Genomic DNA, 18,606 nt, shown 5'->3' on the forward strand with positions numbered 1-18,606 from the left:
CTAAAAATCACTAGATGACTATGCAAGACTGAGGTTCAGTCAGCGATCACAGTCATAAGTACACAAGAACAGAACTAAGTACAGTTTATAAAAGTGAAATGGACACTGACAACACGAACTGCTTTTGGAAACAGAGGAAGAGAAAATAGACTGCTGACATTGCCACATGCCCTCTGCTAATGAAAGTCTGTTTACCTTAAAAAAAAAAGGTTAGGTAAAAACACCACACCACTTAATGTCACACAGGCAGCAGAATCAATTTTGTTTAAAAAATTATCCAGAGGCCACAAGCCATTATTACTCACACGAAAGGCTTACTAGTTCAATTATTCAATTTCATGCTGAGATACTATGGAGGGAGATATCCTCGCTGAAGCCGTCTTAGGGTCCACCATGGTGTGACCCCAGCCTCTGAGGTGCTGTGAGCTGACTTAAGGGAGGGGAAGACCTCATCACTGCTGTTTACCTAAGATACCCTGAAATAGGTGAACTGATAAGAAAGCAAGCCCGCCTCCTACTCAGTCAGGACCTCTGTCATTGCTGTTGATGGTCTTCAGCATGCTCGAAGGACTCCTGACTTTGTCAGGAGAAGCTGCAAGTCAAAGGTGGGGCGTGGCGTGGGGTGGGGTGGGATGGGGGTGGCGAAGAGAGTCCTCCTCTGCATCACTCACAAGTAAATTGTTTCTCAGTAACATTTAGACTTTAAATGGAGACAGATGTGAGCAAGTTCATAGAGATTGATGCTTAGTGACCAAGTCCTATTTGTTGTAGCAATCATTAAACACACAAGAAACTTGCAGTAGCTGTGTCATAATTTTTCCTATTCTCACAGAAACATCACAAGTAATTTGATGACCTTGAACATATCCACCAGATAATTTAAGAATAATGTCACTGCTAATAATTATGTTCAATACATGCTAATAACTGAATATTAATTTTAGTAAACTTAAACTATCCCTGAATAATATGTTACATTCAGCAATGCCCCATAGAACTGCTTTTATGTGTTGGGTAGATATGATACTTATATTTTAATTCAGCTGCAATTGCTCAAAATTTAGGGAGTGCACAAAAACTACCATATAAGAATTCACAGGACATAAGAAAATGAGTGTTGATATGCTCATTTTAATTCAATTCAATATTAATGTTCACTGTGTACTATTTATTAAAAAGTGAACAATGATCATGGAAACTATAACATCATATAATTTATTTTCCCACTGGAAAAAATTTGAGAAAAATAACTGCAAAACCATACAGCAAACACTTGGCAGATAACAACTGAGGATGACCTGCACATTTAGCAAGACTGCATACTAATAAAATAAAAATAGTCAAGAGAAAGCAAGATAAGGCGGAGGTGGGCTGCCCAAGGGTGAGAAGCAGTAACCAGGCTGGTTGGCAGAGTTCAGGCTCTTCTGTCTGGTCCTCCTAGGACTGGGGTGACATTCAGCTCTGCTAAGAGCTGCCGGACAAATTTGAAAGAAACCTGGAAACAGTTTACCACCAGCAGGCTAAGAACCCAGTAATATCTCAGTATTGCATATTGTTACTTTGAGTAAAAAATAAAACCATTTTATTAAAAAATCCTTTTGATATCTGTCCTTTGGAACCTACATCTTTCAGTTACTACTCTATAAAAATACTTAAATAATATGAAGTCTGGGAATGTGAAAGGAAGCTCCTCAGATCTTTAAAAATTCCCCTAATACAAGGTAACAAAAAGATACAAAATAAATATACATGTATAATGTACACTACTAAAGAGAAGAGAGGTTAAAAGGTGTAACAGGAACAGGAGAACCACCCTGCTGGTGGGAAGGAGGAGGACTTCTTGGAGAAAGCACGCAGAGGTGGCCCTGAAGCACAGCAGGTCAGCCAGGGGTGATGGTGACCAGGCAGTGAGGCCACTGGCAAAGGCACCTGTGAGCTCCCAGGGGTCACCCATGCAGTTAGGAAACGAATATTTACTGATTAGGCACTAGGAACCAAGCAGCAGTCTGGATACTGGACATATAGAGTTGAGGACAGAAGATTTTGTCTGTCAATCTGCAAAGTTGTGAGCTCTCGCGGTGGCATTTCTCACCTGAACTGAATAGAATGTTATTATCACTTCATGTTTCTCTGCTGGAATCCCTGTTGGGTATGTAACATAATATATATGGTACATACACTATATTATATTTCTAAAATCCAAAAATATTGAAATTTCAAGTCATCTGGGCCCAAGACTTTTGAAGAGACTGCAGATCAAAAGTCCCAGAGACTGCTGACTGAAGATCGTGAGATGCCAGAGAAGGAGCATTTGTTGTTGAAAGATTTGTTCACTTAGTCAGAGGCCATGCTGACCACAGGTCAGTTTTATCAACAATCTTGTGGTAATGAACTCACAAACTATGACTTAGGGATTTAGCTTTATAAGCTCACTCAGAATAAAGGCTCCTGCTAGAACTACATTATAATATTCTCCCTGGAAATCCTCTTTTACAAATGAAATAGGAGTGATTTTCACAGGTAGCCTAAAGTACCATGACTGTTCTCCACTGGCCATGGCATTTCTTCAGGTCGGATGGCTGATCCAGTGAGACCTGAGTGACAAAAGGGAGTCTAAAGATATGGGAGAACTGCTGTCTAAGCAAAGGAAAAGCAGTCTTGAAGAGGCAACCAAAAGGCCCCGTGTCGGAGCGTGGCTGCAGTGGTGGGCGGTGGAGGTGCACGAGGCACGGAGCTGCTCTGCAGATTTCACTGTGAGTACAACGGGAATGTGCTGCAAGGATTTTCAGCATGAAACTGACAGGATCTGATTTAAACTTTAAAAGGATATATTTGGGACACAAACTATAACCCAGTTTGGTAACAGCAGAGTCGTATAGAGAAAGGTAATGGAGTTCAGAGAAAAATATCTATTATGACCAGCTGTAGGTAAAAGGCTTCATATGACTCTCTCCCTCCCTCTAAAACCAATTTTTAGAAAATGTGATAGGTAGCTTGGTTTTATGTGCTGCACACTACTAAATACAAGGAAACCGTATTTTATTAATCAAAGAGTTTCTCTGACTTAACAATCAATAGTTTGTTCCCCCCTCACCGAGGATGTGCTTTTTTAACTGATTTTATAGAGAGGGAGGGAAGGAGAGGGAGGGAGAGAAAGGGAGAGAGAGAACGAGAGAAACATCAGTTTCCTCCCGCATGCTCCCTGACCAGGAGTCGAACGCGCCACCTTTTGGTGCAGGGCGATGCTCCAGCCAACTGAGCGACACCAGCAAGGGCACAATAGTTACACATATGATAAAGTAATATACGGTAAAGCAACGTAACAGACTTCCGTTTGACATCACAAAGACCAGACCGGAACTGTGTCAGTCATTCTCCTGAAGGTCAATTTTCTTTGCTAAATTACTATGATAATCTTACTCCTACACTTTTTCCTTCTACCCTTCACCTATCAGCATCAATAATTAGGTCTTATGTAGACGTGCCCAGATTTCTTAACTAAATTTTTTGATGATAGTCACAAAGTCGTTGCATAAACTGTCGAAGTTTGTTATACCTATGCAATAAAGGGATAATATCTCAGGAAGTAAGTATGCATTACTAAAAATGATCACGTATTGTAAGATATAATTAATTATTCTCTGGAGTTCAAAAGTAACTAAGTCATTAAGTATTAATAATTAAAAAGTGTACTAAATTCCAGACTATCAAGAAATAGGCTTAAGCTAATAAAAAGTTACGAACTAAAATCTCTTAGTAAATATAAGAAGTGTGAATAAAAAGCATTTTAAGCATATGTTAATCGATAAGAAGCATATCCATATTTATTACTCTAGCTGTATTAGACTATTTTTAGAGAACCTGAATAACTGAGACCACTTACCTGTTGGAGGCAGGCAGTCTTTCCAATCGAAATAGCCTGCATAAATCCCAGGTTCCAAGGAGCCAACGATGGGATCTGCCTTCAACTCAATGTAATTCTCAAACAGTCTTTGGTCTAATTCTTTCAAGGAGGCCATGCTAACCTAAAAACACATAATAAAGAGTAATTATAAGGTGTCCATTTGAGGGTGAAGGAAAAGGTAATAATGTAAATTTAAAAGTACTTCAGCATATTTTAAAGTACATATCAATTTTCCTACAAAAAACACATCTTTATTTTATTTATGTACAGTAATGAAGACCATTTTTAGTACAGCTCTTCCGGGGAATCAGGATGAATCCCATGTGTGGACTACAGGTCATTTACAGAACGTCCAGCCCATGTGTACTGGGAGTTCCTGCCGGAGGTGGGAGTAGACAGGGTGAGGAGGTTAGTGAGCACCAGTCCAACAAGTCTGTGCCGCCTCACTGGCACCCAAGAGGCCAAGCAGTGACAGTGGGCGCGTGGGGTACCAGGTGTGGGGAGTGAGGGGCCTACGCCCACGTTCCTCTGCAGTTACAGCGGGCGGGTGGGGCACCAGGTGTGGGGAGTGAGGGGGTCTGTGCCCACATTCCTCTGCAGTTACAGCGGGTGGGTGGGGCACCAGGTGTGGGGAGTGAGGGGACTAGGCCCAGGGTCCTCTGCAGTTACAGTGGGTGGGTGGAGCACTAGAAGTGGGGAGTGAGGGGACTGGGCCCAGGGTCCTCTGAGGTAGACTGGTAGCCTGGCTGCTTCCACACCACTGATCACGAAATACAAGCTTCTCTTCAATATCAGACCAGGCTTTAAGAAAGCTAATGTTGGAAACCAAACCCACAGCGAGAGTCTCACAGCTGCAACAAGAACACCTGTTAAGCAGTGAGATTCAACTGTAAGAGAAAAGGCAACAACTAAACTTAGAAAAGTAATGAAAACCCTTAATGAGATTAAAGCATAATAAAAACTAGACTTCATGAAGATAAAACACAATTTCCAAAGCTAGCAACGGACTAGATTAATTGAAGAAACTACTGGTCACTGTAAGATTAAAATTAAGTGCAGTTAAGTACAGGAAAGCACAGAGTAAAAATGTAAAGATGTAGAAATTATGAAGGAACAGTCTTAGAAGGCAGATCCAAGAGCAAAAAAAAGAAATAAAGTTCAAGTAGAGAACTATGAGCAGTTAGAGAAAAGGTAATAATTAAACAACCAATAGAAGAAAATTTAACTGGATCTAAAGACAGAGTCTGTAATCTAAATAGGCTTGCTGACTTCCAGGCTAGACTGATAAGACACTATACACATCTAGGCAAATACTATTAAAGTACCAGTTTTCTAAAATAATAAAAAGAGAAACAGAAATTCTTTCAGGCTTCCAGATAAAAAAAATAATTCACCTACAAAGGAAAACAATTGGCCTGACATGAGCTTTCTCAGATGCAGCACTGTAACCAGAAATCACTGGAATCACATTTGCAGGAGTAAAAGAAATGCAATTCAAGAGTCCTTACTTAGCTAGGGCACCATTCACTAACAGAGTCCAGAAACATATTTTTGAATACGCAAAACTTCAAAGAATACATCACCCATGTAACCTGAGAAAGGGCTCTAACCTAAAAGCAAACACACCAGACTGAGGAGAACAACTGAGGAAACAGTGGTTCTATAAACACCAAAGAAATTAAACCAGTCACTAAAATCATCTCACAATGAAAATGCCAGGCCTAGAAGGTTTTACCAGAGAATTCTTCTTAATATTCAAAGAACAAATAATTCCAATCTTATACAAACTTTTCCAGAGGAAGGAAAAGGAGACTCTCTCTAGTTCATTTTATAAATTAGTAGAACCTACATATAGCAACATGAATAAATATCAAAACGATATTGAGTAGAAAAAGCAGAATAGAAAAATACATACCATAGAACCCCATTTATGCTATTTAAAAACCCAAAACAGGTAATATGAAACAAAGTATTGTTTAAAATCCACAAAGTGCAGCAGTGACACCACAGGGAAAGGAGGGGGTGCAAACAAAGGGCAGGCACGGAGGACTCTGGACGATGCTCCGTTTCTTCACCTGGGTGGTGGGGGCGCGTGCTCATTTTATTATTCTTATATCTACATAAGATCTATTCTTTTGGAAAGATAAAATATTAAATAAAAGGGTTTTTTTTAAGAAACATCAATGTGAGAGAAACATCAATTGGTTGCGTCACACATGCCCTGACCGGGGCTGGGACTGAGCCTGCGACCAAGGCACGTGCCCTTGGCCACAATTGAACTCAAGACCCTTCAATCCTCCAGCTGATGCTCTAACCACTGAACAAACCAGCCAGGGCTATTTAATAAAAATTTTTGAAAAAAGTGTGTAATCTGAAAAAGAAGTATACCAATATTAAGCTAACCCAAGGTAATGCGCTGAAATGCTATTCTGGGGTGTGAAGGAAGACGGGTCGGAAGAGGAAGATTAGATTTTCCCTGTACTTCGGGAGAACAGGTAAGGAGAGGCCCGAAGGGGCTCTTCACAGGACCAGACGTCTGTATCCGAGATAGGCTTGAGGGGTGACAAGATGCTGTCGAGTAGAGACTGAGGACCCGGCATTCCAGACAGTACAACACAGGCTGTAGGTAAATGTTCTTACAGTAGAGCCTGGTAAGCTAATGCTGAGTCAATGAAGGAGCAGACAAATTGCATGAAATGTCCAAGGAAAGATGAGAGGCTAGCGGAACAGGGGGTGGGGGGGGTGGGTGGGCAGGGGAGATGTGTCATGGGAGAAAGGTTCCAACTGTTCAACCGCCAGCCTAAGGGACTTAGGTTTTCCTCTGCAGACAGAGAGGAGCACTGACCTGCGGGAGGGAGAAAGGGCAATATAGCCAGGCCTGTACCTCTCAAAGCCCATCCACAGATGACGAGCTGGAGAGTGAAAGAATTGAGAGATTAAGCAAAGAATTTGGGAGGGAGGCTCCTACAACAACACAGTGGTGACAGAGGACTGAGTTTAGACAGGAAGAGCAAATGGGAGAGGCGGAGTCAGGTTCAGAAGACGGTTCCGGGCTGAACTGAGAAGGCTCAGCATAAACCCTCGTGGGGCATGGAGTCAAGAACGATTGCCAGGTGCCTGGCCTGCTCATTCAGCAACTACTGGCTAAGACAGAAAGCAGATAAAGAGAAGCTGATTTGAAGAAAAAATATTATTTTTGTTTGGGCGAGTTGATCTGAAATCACAGTAGAAACTTCTGATGAAGATGTATGGTAGGAAATAGAACTGAATCCTAGGAATGCTAAGAAGGTTAAAAATAAATATTTTGGGAATCATGGGCCTGGATGATAAATGAAGCAGCAGGAGAGGATGAGGTCTCCTACGGAAACGGCATAGAGTGTGCGGGGGAGCAAAGTGCAGCCCAGGAAGAGGAATAGCAGAGGGAGGGTGAAAGACAACTATCTAAGGCGTAGGAATTTATCTGCTCAAGTTCAAGGTTTCTGATGTAGCAATCCCACATCATGCTGCAGGACTGGTGAACCAATGGTTTTCCCTATTTACTTCCTAAACCTCCCTAACTTTCCAAAGAGACTTAGAGCCTTTCTCTCATCTCTGCAACACCACCTTTTATGTGAAAGCTTATATCCTTCCTTGATTTGGGAAAGCTTTTCTGAATTACTTTCTGTATTGGGGAAGCAACATTATAAATTACATAATTTATAAATTATAAGGTCTTTGGGTCCTTAATACTGTACTATCACTTTATGTCTGTCTGTTTCCTTCTTCCCCTTCCCATTTACACAAGGGACTCTAGGCCACTAAATAGGGTTGAAAATTAAGTTCAGCCCTGGCCAGGTAGCTCAGTTGGTTAGAGTGCTGTCGCGATAAGCCAGTTTTGGGTTCGATCTCCTCTCCGGTCAGGGCATATACAAGAAGCAACCAGTGGCCCTGGCTAGTGTGACTCAATGGGCTGGAGCATGGTCCCATGCCCTGAAAGGTCCCGGGTTCAATTCCTGGTCAGAGCACATACCTAGGTTATGGGTTGGATCCCTGGTCAGGGTACATATGGGAGGCACTGATGTTTCTCTTTCTCTCTCTCCATCTCTTTTTCTCTCTCCCCTTTCCCTTCTCTCTAATATCAATGATCCTCACTCTCTAAAATCAATGCAAATATCCTCAGGTGAGGATTAAAAAAAAAAGCAGAGCGACCAGTGAATGCATGAATAAGCGGAACAAATCGATGTTTCTCTCCCTCTTTCTTTCTCTCTCCCCCCCTCCACCCCTCCTTCCTCTAAAACCAATAAATAAAAATTTAACAAAAACTTAAATTCAGTATTTAGTAGGCAGGGACACATCTAACCAATTTATAATTCCTGCCCGTAGATCTTAAATTCCGAAATGGATTAATTTACAACTAATTTATTTTATTAAAATAGCCTCTAAACAAAATTTAGCTAATTTGTATTATGAAGAGATGGGAGAAATAAAACAAAGTGAGGATGTAAGCTATAGTCATTCATATCTGTGAATTCAAATGGTTTGATACAAAATTTAAGAATTATATACAATTAAGCTAAACATAATCAAATATGAAAATATAGCACATATGGTTCAAGTGACACAAAAATCTTTAAAACTGATTGCTGTAGGTAAAGAATATTCCCTGGGAGTATTCAAAAAGAAAACTGCCCTCCTCCAACCCCCATGTTGGAGCAAAACCTCAATCAAGAATTTAATGACAGACTTGTTTAATGACTACAGTCCCGAGTAAACTGAAAATCTGCAATTATCAAACTCTAAATTGGACGTTTGCTTTATAAAGACTAAAACAGGTTAAAATAGAATTTTATATATGTAAAAAATTTCCTTGGAATTATATAATTACAGCTACTACAATTTTCCTATTCCTTTGGTGCATTTCCATGGGAGCAATTTTGTTATTTACTTTAAGATACATGGTGCTGGGCCAGAAAGCATTCTGGATTTAAAATGAAAAAACTTAATGTTGGGTCCTGCTTTACTCTGCTACTAAATAGGTCAAATCATTGCTTCTCTGAGCAACTTTCTATATGAACAAAATGGAGTTAATATGCTAATACCTTAATTACTCCACAGGGTTATTTGCATCAAATATAACTATATATAGGAAATCATTCCAGCTTTAAATGATCATTGGTCACTAAATTTAATAAACTCCTAACCAGCACTTGGTTATTTGTGTACTATTCCATATTAAAATTCTTTTTACTTCTGAAGATGGGGAACAAGATTTAGGGAATTAACACCTGGTCATTTTCCTTCTACTGGTAACCAGAAGTACCAATGAGAAAGCAGGAGAAAATAAGCCCAGATGAAGCCTTGGCAAACCACCAGCTCATACCTGGAAGGAGACCTGAGAGAATGTCTAGTGTCCAGTGACACTCAGCGAGAAGCCCACAGTGAGCCTTTATCTCCAAGGGGAAAGAGCGGGTGCCAGTCACTCATGTAACCTGCGCGCCCTGACTTTTCAGGGATCTTGCCTCTAGAGCTCTCTGTCATTTGAAAACAGATTGTGAAAAACAGCAGCAGTAGGCAACCTTTTCTCCCTTAATGTAAAAATATATTTTACTTGGTTGGCAACATGTAATTAATGAATTTACTCATAACAAACCGAATGAATACAAATGCTATCATTTAAATCTAGTTCACTATTTACACAACTGAATAATCTCAAATATCACTGGTCAATTAAAAAATTTCCAAATTTTCAATGAGAAAAATAACCTACCGCTTATTCTAAGCTGCACCCCCAATTCCTTCATGTTACTTTGGTCTCAAAATGATTACAAAGACTAGTGACAGTATCTAAGCCTATTTATATGTCACTTTCATTCTACTTCTTAATGATATAAACTGAAACAACAGATAGTTCCTATTTATAACTTTAAAAACCTAAAGAAAACCAAACTTACTGTTTCTGCTATATGTAATTCCTATTCATTTCATGTATTTTTAAATGATTAAAAGTTCAAGAAATATATTGGTGTCATTATTGTTGCTGCATAAAAACAAAGTGTCCACTTTTTACTGCAAGAGAACAACTTACAATTCTCACACAAAAATTTCTGGAAATAAACTCGACTTTTGGCGCTACAGCCTAAGTCACAACATTTCTCATCAGAATGATTAATCTTTACGAAAAGACAGGAAAGCAAGACAGAGCCACCCACTTTGATATTTTCATTCTTTGAAAAAAAAAATCCCAATCAAGCTCATGAACTGGAACCATCATTTGTAAAAAGCATGTAATCAATCAAGAGTACATTTGATTGTAAGATTAACAAGATCATTATCTTTCTCATTCTTTGCACTGAGAAAACTGTACTGACATTAAAAAGTGGTTCCAGCTTAGTTTTACTTAGAAATCTGATAAACTTTTGCCCAGGAACCAACTAACCTTTAATAACAGGGTTGCTTCATTTTTTCCTTCTCTGCTTACTTAACAACACAAACAACAAAACAGGGCTTTCTGAAGCCCTTCTCCACTGACACAGGGTCATTTCTGTTCAACCTCGCTACACCCAAGGAGGAGTGTGGAGAGTATGTGTTTTTCAGGTAAAATATTAAGCAAGACATTAAGCCTCCCACAGCTGCTGTGAGCCTGCCTCGTGCGTGAGTGTGCGCATGTGTGCATGAGTGTGCTTGAGTGTGCGTGTGTGTGCGGGCGCGCACGTGTCCGTGCTCAAGCACCTCGTAGCTGCTCAAGGACTAAAGCGCAAGCATCGCTGCAGACACGCGGAGAGGGAGAGGGAGAGGGGAGAAAGTGCGGACAGGCGGGGAGAGGTTTTTCCTGCAGGCTCGGGGCGTCTGCTGTTGGCTCTAAGTAAACATTTTAATCTAAAAGGAGCCAAATTCGAGATGATTCTTAAAGGTTTGGGTTTTATGCCTGTCGGTCATTATTTTCTTTCCTCGCTTTTGAGTACCTTAGGTGGGGAATAAATCAGCTCTAACCTTGAGGAACTTTGCTCTTGAGGAAAGAAGAGAGTATTAAATTAATTATTCCAGGTGAATTATGAGAAGGACGGGAATCGCATAAAGACAGAGTGGGATGAAGCGGCGGAAGGAATGTGGGTGTGGGGCGGGCAAGACAAGGAAAGAACAGGAAAGCAAAAGAAAGGGTGCTGAGAAAAAAGTCTGGAAACTAAACTGATAAAACAACCAACTTGTCCATTTAACATAATTCATTTACCTGTGTTATTTTCTCTATTCCCTGGAAGTTGTGCTTTTCAAAATGTTCTGCTATATTTAGGAACGTGTGACGTTGCAGGTAGCAGCAATTACTTAGGACTATCAAAAGTTGCTGTTCCTAAAAGTAAAACAAATTTTTAGAAAATTACATTTATAGTAACAAACTGAGAGTCTAACAGGTATCATTTACCACTTATTACATTTAATTATAATCTCTTTGTATTTAATATCAATATTCAATACTTTGGTGTTCTTGGCTCCTCTTTCCCAATATTAACACAGAGAGGAACATAACACAATTCTACAGTTCTAACTGCTCGTTATTACATAATACACTACGAGTCAAATACTGCTCCCTTTGAAATGTAACAGCTGTACAGAGAAGGACACTGATGAAACACAGTTAACTAAAGTCGGATCAGCTGATGTTCAAACAAAAGCAGTTCTCGTTATTAGTTATTCTACTTAATACTTTGTGAAAAAAGCTATAAAGAGGATATTTTTAAGTGATTGCAAAAAAACTGTAGAAACTCTTAGAAAATTGTTTATAAGAAAATTATAATACAATCCATATGATGAGCTCCTTCAAAAACGTGGAACTTCACAGAATTTTTTATGCAGGACAGTCTCCCTCTCTTGGGGAGTGAAGGACTGACTCCCCAGTGTCAGTAATAGACAGGACTAGAGCCCCATGTTCAGTACTCTCCAGAGTTCTAGCTGCTTAAAGTCCTTTCTCATCAAAACCACAGGCCCCAATGCTGATAAATAAAACATCTCTTACAGTTCAGAAGAACCATTTTTGTGAATGAAATTCCAGGAATGTCATCTGTCACTGCTGCTGAGGCTCACAGAGAGCCCTTTCCTGGTGCTCCCTCAGGTGTGGGAGCATTCTCTGGTCAAATGTGACTAATTTAAGGCCTTAGTTTAAGATCCTTTGACTAAAGACTAAGGCTAAAACCAATTTCCAGGAAAACTTCTCACCCGTATTTGTTTCCTGTTTCATATGTAATCAGAGTAACTTATGATAAAGTCAGTATGATAAACACAGAAATAAATAGGCCCCTGTCCTTTGAGGTATATAAACCACAGATGAAATATACTCTTTAAACTCAACTGCCAAACTGACAAATTATCTCTCTCAATAATTTCATTTGGCCCCATCAAATTTTTAAAAACTTTCTAAATTTAATATGTTCAGACACTTAATATGTTCCTGTCTTTATTTCTGGCAGAGTGTATCTATTCAATGCCTTCTCTGGTCAACAACAAGTATAATTAAAAGGCCAAAGAATTAGTAAGGCACCTTCAAGCAAATGAAACACTGTTGATGGCCCTGATGAACTCTGGGTGGGAAATGGAGTGCAAAGCAAGGTAACAAGGGCTATGGTGTGTAAGCTCCTCCACACTCTGTGTTTAAATGGCAAGTAAAATCAGAGACAGAACAGCGAACAGCACTGGAAAGGTGCACAGGTGAGGCTGGGGGCTGGGAGGCCATATTCCCTTTTTGCCCCACACCTAGTGTTACCCTTATGCGGTCCTTGTAAATAAAGCACATGAAATAAAAGTAAACATAATGTCTCACCAGCCACTCTACACATGCTGCACTCCCTGAAATTCTCATCTGGACTCCCAGTTAGAAAATCAATTCTTAGTTGCCTTACCCTTCACCTCTTCCCTCCAAATATTAGCCTTATCTAGGAGTCCACCTAAGTCTGCTGCATATTCTGACCCCTACTGACTTTCTTTAGTTGAAGAAAAATGGTTCTTCCCCCAAAATGAAAAAACTACTTGAGTGATTTAAAGTCTTATCCTTAGTAAGTGTTCCCCCCCCAATCTAACCATTCAGAAGAAATAAAAGTGGAAGAACAATGAAATAATCAAATTCTTAATAACACAATCTAATAATCAAAAGTTTATTAACAATTTAGATGAACGTATGTGTTTGAAAATAACAATCCAACCTATGAAAGGTAGCACTTGCAGATTATGGGCTAGAACCTCATGTATTATTTCAATTATTGCTCACCAAATATCTGAGATGTAGGCATGACCATCCCAATTTTGTCCAGGAAAAAACGACGCCCTCAGTGATATGCCCAAGGTTATCCAATTAGTAAGAAGCAGACCAGGACAAACCAGTCTCCGACTTCAAACCTAGACCTCTTTCTATCTTAACTGCCTCTGCTGGATAACAGAACAAGACCTTAAGAAGATTTCAATAATCTGGACCAAATCTAAAAAGATACCACAGAAGGGGGGAAAAATTAGAAAATAAATTTGGTACCAAATGAATAATTTTGGGAGTAAAATGGAAGAGGTAAGGTCTTGTGAGTAGCAGAAGCAAGTATGAAACTTGGGGGGTTTGGTTGACAGCTCAATGTAAGTCAACAGAGAGATGTAACCTAGTGTGTAGTTCTGGCTGCTTCTCAATAGTCAAGGTCGCACTGGAGTCCTATGTCCACCCTTGAAGAAGAATCAGAGTAGACTCAGAGAAGAACCGTACCAAGTGACTACAAGCATACGAACTGGGAGGTGTCTACGTGATTTAGAGTGTTAGTTAGGAGAAGGGAAGTTTCCAAGCGTACACAGCAGCTGTTTTCAAACACTGGAAAAATTATCATGTAGAAATTAGGACTGTTCTAAAAGACAAGAAAATGGCTGGCAAGGCCTCTCTCACTTTAGGAGGATCTTTCCTCTAGCTCGTGTCCTTCTTGGCCCTCTTTCTATGCTAACAATGGAAAGAATGGTTTAAACTCTCCCATCAACTTCCTCAGCTCCTGTTCACTCTGACCTTACAGATGGCCCCTAAGCTGTCCAATGATGCGGTTCCCCACCATCACACACAGCCTCCTACCTGCCAACACCATGAGGCTCCAGTTTCCATCTGGTCCAGCCCGATCCTCCGCCTGTCTCATATACTGCCAATATTCCTTTGTCTAAGTGCTCTTTCCATCTGTCTCAGGAACACTGTTCTATCTGGATTTCCTCTCTTTGGTTATTCCTTTACAGAAAACTTCAAGGCTCCCTGCCGTCCATTAAACACTGGTAACCCCCAATATTACTTTTATATATTTGGCTTTCCTCTCATTCTACCAGTACTTTTGCTAGTATTGTCATCCACTCCCAAGCCTCATATTGCTGATTCGTAATTCTGTATTTAGAGTTTTCTCCTGGGGGACAAATAAGTATATCTAATCCCCCACTAAATATTTCTACCTGAATATCATTATCTAATAGATCTGGTCCCAAACCAAATTAATCTTTCTTTAGAACCCATTTTTTCTGAATTCTCTCTGTCAATGGTACCATTATCTACCTAGCCACCCAAGTAATTAAACCTAGAATAGATTTTATTAAAAATTAATTAAATTAAACTTTTCCCAATATGGGAATATAGACAGGTGCAGCCACTGTGGAAAACAGTATGAAATGTCCTCAGAAAATTAAAAATGGAACTGATCTTTGACCCAGTGATTCCCACTTCTGGGACTATATCCTAAGAATCCCAAAACACCAATGAGAAAGAATATATTCACCCCTATATTTATAGCAGCATTATTTACAATTGCTAAGATCTGGAAATAGCCCAAGTGCCCATCAGCAGATGAGTGGATAAAAAAGCTGTGGTACATTTACACAATGGAATACTATGCAGCTGTAAAAAATAAGGATCCCTTACCCTTTGATACAGCATGGAGGCACCTGGAGACTATTATGATAAGTGAAATAGGCAAGTCAGAGAAAGAAAAGTACCATATGATCTCACTAATATGTGGAATCTAATGAACAAAATAATCTGATGAACAAAATGGAACTGGAAATGTGTATGCATGGAACAGATTGGCTGGTGCCTGAGAGGAAGGTGTGGGTGACTGGATAAAGAAGGTGAAGGGATTAGCTAAAGAGCATATACACATACCCCATGGACATGGACAAAAGCTTGGCGAAGGCCAAGGGAGGGGGAAGGAGGGGTGGGTGGAGGTGGGCAAAGGGTGGGGGTAATGGTGGGGACACCTCTAATAATGTCAACATTAAAAATTTCTAATATAAAAATTAAAAAAACAAATCCCTTATTTAGAAATTCATATTTATAAAAATAATTGTAGAAATTATGTAAGGCAGAAAATTTAGGTCTTATGTTTTCTTACTTGATACACACACACATGCACACACACACACACTTCAAGCTAATGACAAACCAGAGAGGGTTATTTTTTTAAGATAGCTGGAGTTTGGATTTCAACAGCTATAATTTATACATGTGATAAAGTATGTGTGAGAATCATCCTTAAATACATGAATATGTTTTTAAAAAAGTGTATACACACACACACACACACACACACACACACACACACACATATACGTGCATACATACACATAAGTGTTTTGTTTTTGCCATGGAACTTTGTGTTCAAATAAAATGCTATTAGGGAACTTACAGATATAAAATAGAGAAAAGCAGAGCCTCTCTGTTTAAAGGGGGAACGTGAAGGGAGCAGGCGTATGTCCTTTGCCTCCTCTCCAACTTTCAAGCACCAGGGAACTACTAGGACACCTAGTTCACACTCAAGAACCTGCATGATGTAGAGAGTAGGTGGAACTAGTTAAGATGCAACTTCAGCTAAAAAGACTTTAAGTGCAGACTATATATAAAATTGTACTTTTACTAACATTTTCACAAAATAAAACACAACTCCAAAGTACAGAGTAGTATGCTACAGCACTAATGCAGTAGGTAATTGAGATGGATTTATGAAACAGTCATTTCATAGTTTTAAAATGACATGTTTCGCTATCATCTTAGTTACTTATTGTCTTACTTACAGAAGTCAAACTGAAGTCTTCATGAATACTTCCAAACAAATCAGGGGAAGAAACATCAATGGAAAGACTGGATATAAAAACAACAAAGAGAACAGTTAGCACCAAAGCCCTAAAGTAAAAAATGCTAATAAATGCTATATGTCAACTGCGCCTCAATAAAAACATGCAATGAACCTTATGTTAATTTGACTTTAAAACCTTTTGGTCAGTTCTCTGGGTAGTTGGAATAGAGATGGCAGAGCAGGTAGATCTTGAGCTCACCTCCTCCCACCAACACACCAAAACTACACCAAATACACAGAAATAAGCACAGCAAGACAGGCAAAACGAGGAGACGGCGAAATACGTTCTAAACAAAAACAGGACAAAACCCCTGGAAAAGAGCCTAAATGAAATGGAGATAAGCAAACTATCCAACAGAGCTCAAAGTAACAGCTATAGAAATGCTCAGTGCTTCAACAAAGAGGGAGAAAACCTACCAGAGTGAAGAATACAGTAACTAAAATGAAAAAAACAACTACAGGGAATTGATAGCAGATTAGATGCTGCAGAAGAACAAATCATAGATTTGGAAGACAAAGTCGTAAAAAATCAACTAATCAGAACAGCAAAAAGAAAAAAAGTATGGCGGATCTCTGGGACAACACCAAACATACTAACATGTGCTTGTAAAGAAAAAGGAACCCCTGTTTACGGTGCTGGGATTGTAAATTCGTGCAGCCACTATAGAAAACAGTATGGAGGTTCCTCAAAAACTTAAAATAAAATTACCACACTATCCAAACGTCCTCTCATGGGTATTTATTTTAAAAAAATACTCGAAAACACTAATTCAAGAAGACATATGTACCCTATGTTCATTGCAGCATTATTTACAATAGCCAAGTAATGGAAGCAACCTGGGTGTCTATAGATGAATGAATGGATAAAGACACTGTGATACACACACAGAGGAATATTGCTCAGCCATATAAAAGAGTAAAATATTGCCATTTGCAACAACATGTGTGGACGTAGAAGGTACTATGGTAGGTGAAGTCAGTCAGACAGAGAAAGACAAATACCATATGATTTTCCTTACATGTGGAATGTAAAACACAAATCAAATGAACAAATAAAACAAACAGAAATAGACTCATAGATACAGAGAACCAACTGATGTCAGATGGGAGGGCGGCGAGGGAAAGGAAGAAAAAGGTGAAGGGGATCAGAGGTACGAACTTATAGTTACACAGTAAATAAGTCACAGGGATATTATGTACAGCTAAGGGGATATAGTCAATAATGTAACAGCTTTTATGAAACAGATTGTTACTAGAGTTATCACGGTGATCACTTCTTAAGGCATATAAATGCGGAATCACTATGTTCTACACCTGAAACTAATATAGTATTGTATATCAACTATAATTTTAAAAAATTAATCTTTTGGTCAAAAATCAAATAACTTTTGGTAAGTTTCTAATATTTAACAATTAATAGCTCAAAGTAGACACTATAAACTATTAACATGGGCCATATGAAATTTGCTTGTGGTCTCCCCGATCCTGACTTAATTTAATTTAAAAACAAATCATCAAGGGAGAAAATAACACAAAATTTAATTTCTAGGTACAGACTTACATAATTGAAATGACTGTGACTATCAGAATCTCCATGAAGCTTTTTCAAGCTTGCCTTCATAGTTAACCATTTACAAGTGAGTTGAGTTAGGGAATTAGTTAATAGCTCACAAGTTAACAGATATACAAAATTATGAAGGAGGGAATACCATAAATCTACTGATTAACTTATAGATATAACAATAGCAGGAATTCTTTTCTTTAAACCTGACCAAATGATTTTAGAATTCATAAGGAAGACTTATAGATAAAAATATCAAACAATATTTTAAAATAGAGAAGCATAAAAATATACCAATCTAAAAAATGTTAAAAAATAAACTAATGATAATGGAAACAACACAAGCTGACAGAAAATACAGAATGAGTGAAACAGAATGTAAAATTCTGAAATAAACTGCATAATATATTAGAACTCAGTAATGCATGAAACAAAAATTGTAACCAAACAATAGGAAGGGAAGACTTAATCAATTGTATCAGGGAACTAATTAATAATACAATTTCCTGGTGGATTAATATGTTAAACATACAAAATCAAATTAAAGGAAAATTAGAAGAATTAAGTATTTATTAAGTCTCAGAGAAGTGACAGTTTTCTATACTGAGAGGCAAAAACCAATACCAGGAAATAGATAAAGAGGAAAAAAATTATCCATTTTTCAATTATGAATTTAACAGGGATTTATTTCAGCATTGTGTGTGTCAGAGCATAAATCTTAGGTGCACAAAAGTTACACAAGCCAATGTCATTCAGAAAAACTAGATTTTTAAGAAATCCTATAGCACATTCTGAAAAAATATTAGAAAATAAAAGAATTATCATGTGGATTTGTAAATACCAAGAATCAGTATTTGTCCTCTGCAGCGCAAATAACAAAGCCTGACCCAGAATTAATCCCACTAACATAGTCTTTAACAAGAGTATTAGTGAAATCCTCTAAACCAGGATCGTAAAAGTTAACAAATAAGAGTTATATATTTTATTTTCTACTTTTTTATAAAACTTCATTTGAATAATTACTGAGCTAATCGTGTGTTCAGTTT

At 38.6% G+C, this 18,606-nt stretch overlaps 1 protein-coding gene across 2 annotated transcripts in view; it reads right to left on the minus strand.

The window, feature by feature from the left end:
• EXOC2 (exocyst complex component 2) overlaps positions 1-18,606 on the minus strand; it is a 193,093-nt gene that overhangs the window by 38,538 nt on the left and 135,949 nt on the right. For both annotated transcript variants that reach the window (XM_081143631.1, XM_081143632.1), the window contains exons 21-23: positions 15,938-16,004; positions 11,112-11,228; positions 3,884-4,025 (exon numbers count right to left, since the gene is read on the minus strand). In XM_081143631.1, the coding sequence (XP_080999757.1) occupies positions 3,884-4,025; positions 11,112-11,228; positions 15,938-16,004 (326 nt within the window). The remainder of the gene's footprint in view (positions 1-3,883; positions 4,026-11,111; positions 11,229-15,937; positions 16,005-18,606) is intronic.

Source organism: Miniopterus schreibersii, assembly GCF_964146895.1.
Source record: "Miniopterus schreibersii genome assembly, chromosome: 8".
NCBI classification, from domain to species: Eukaryota; Metazoa; Chordata; class Mammalia; order Chiroptera; family Miniopteridae; genus Miniopterus; species Miniopterus schreibersii.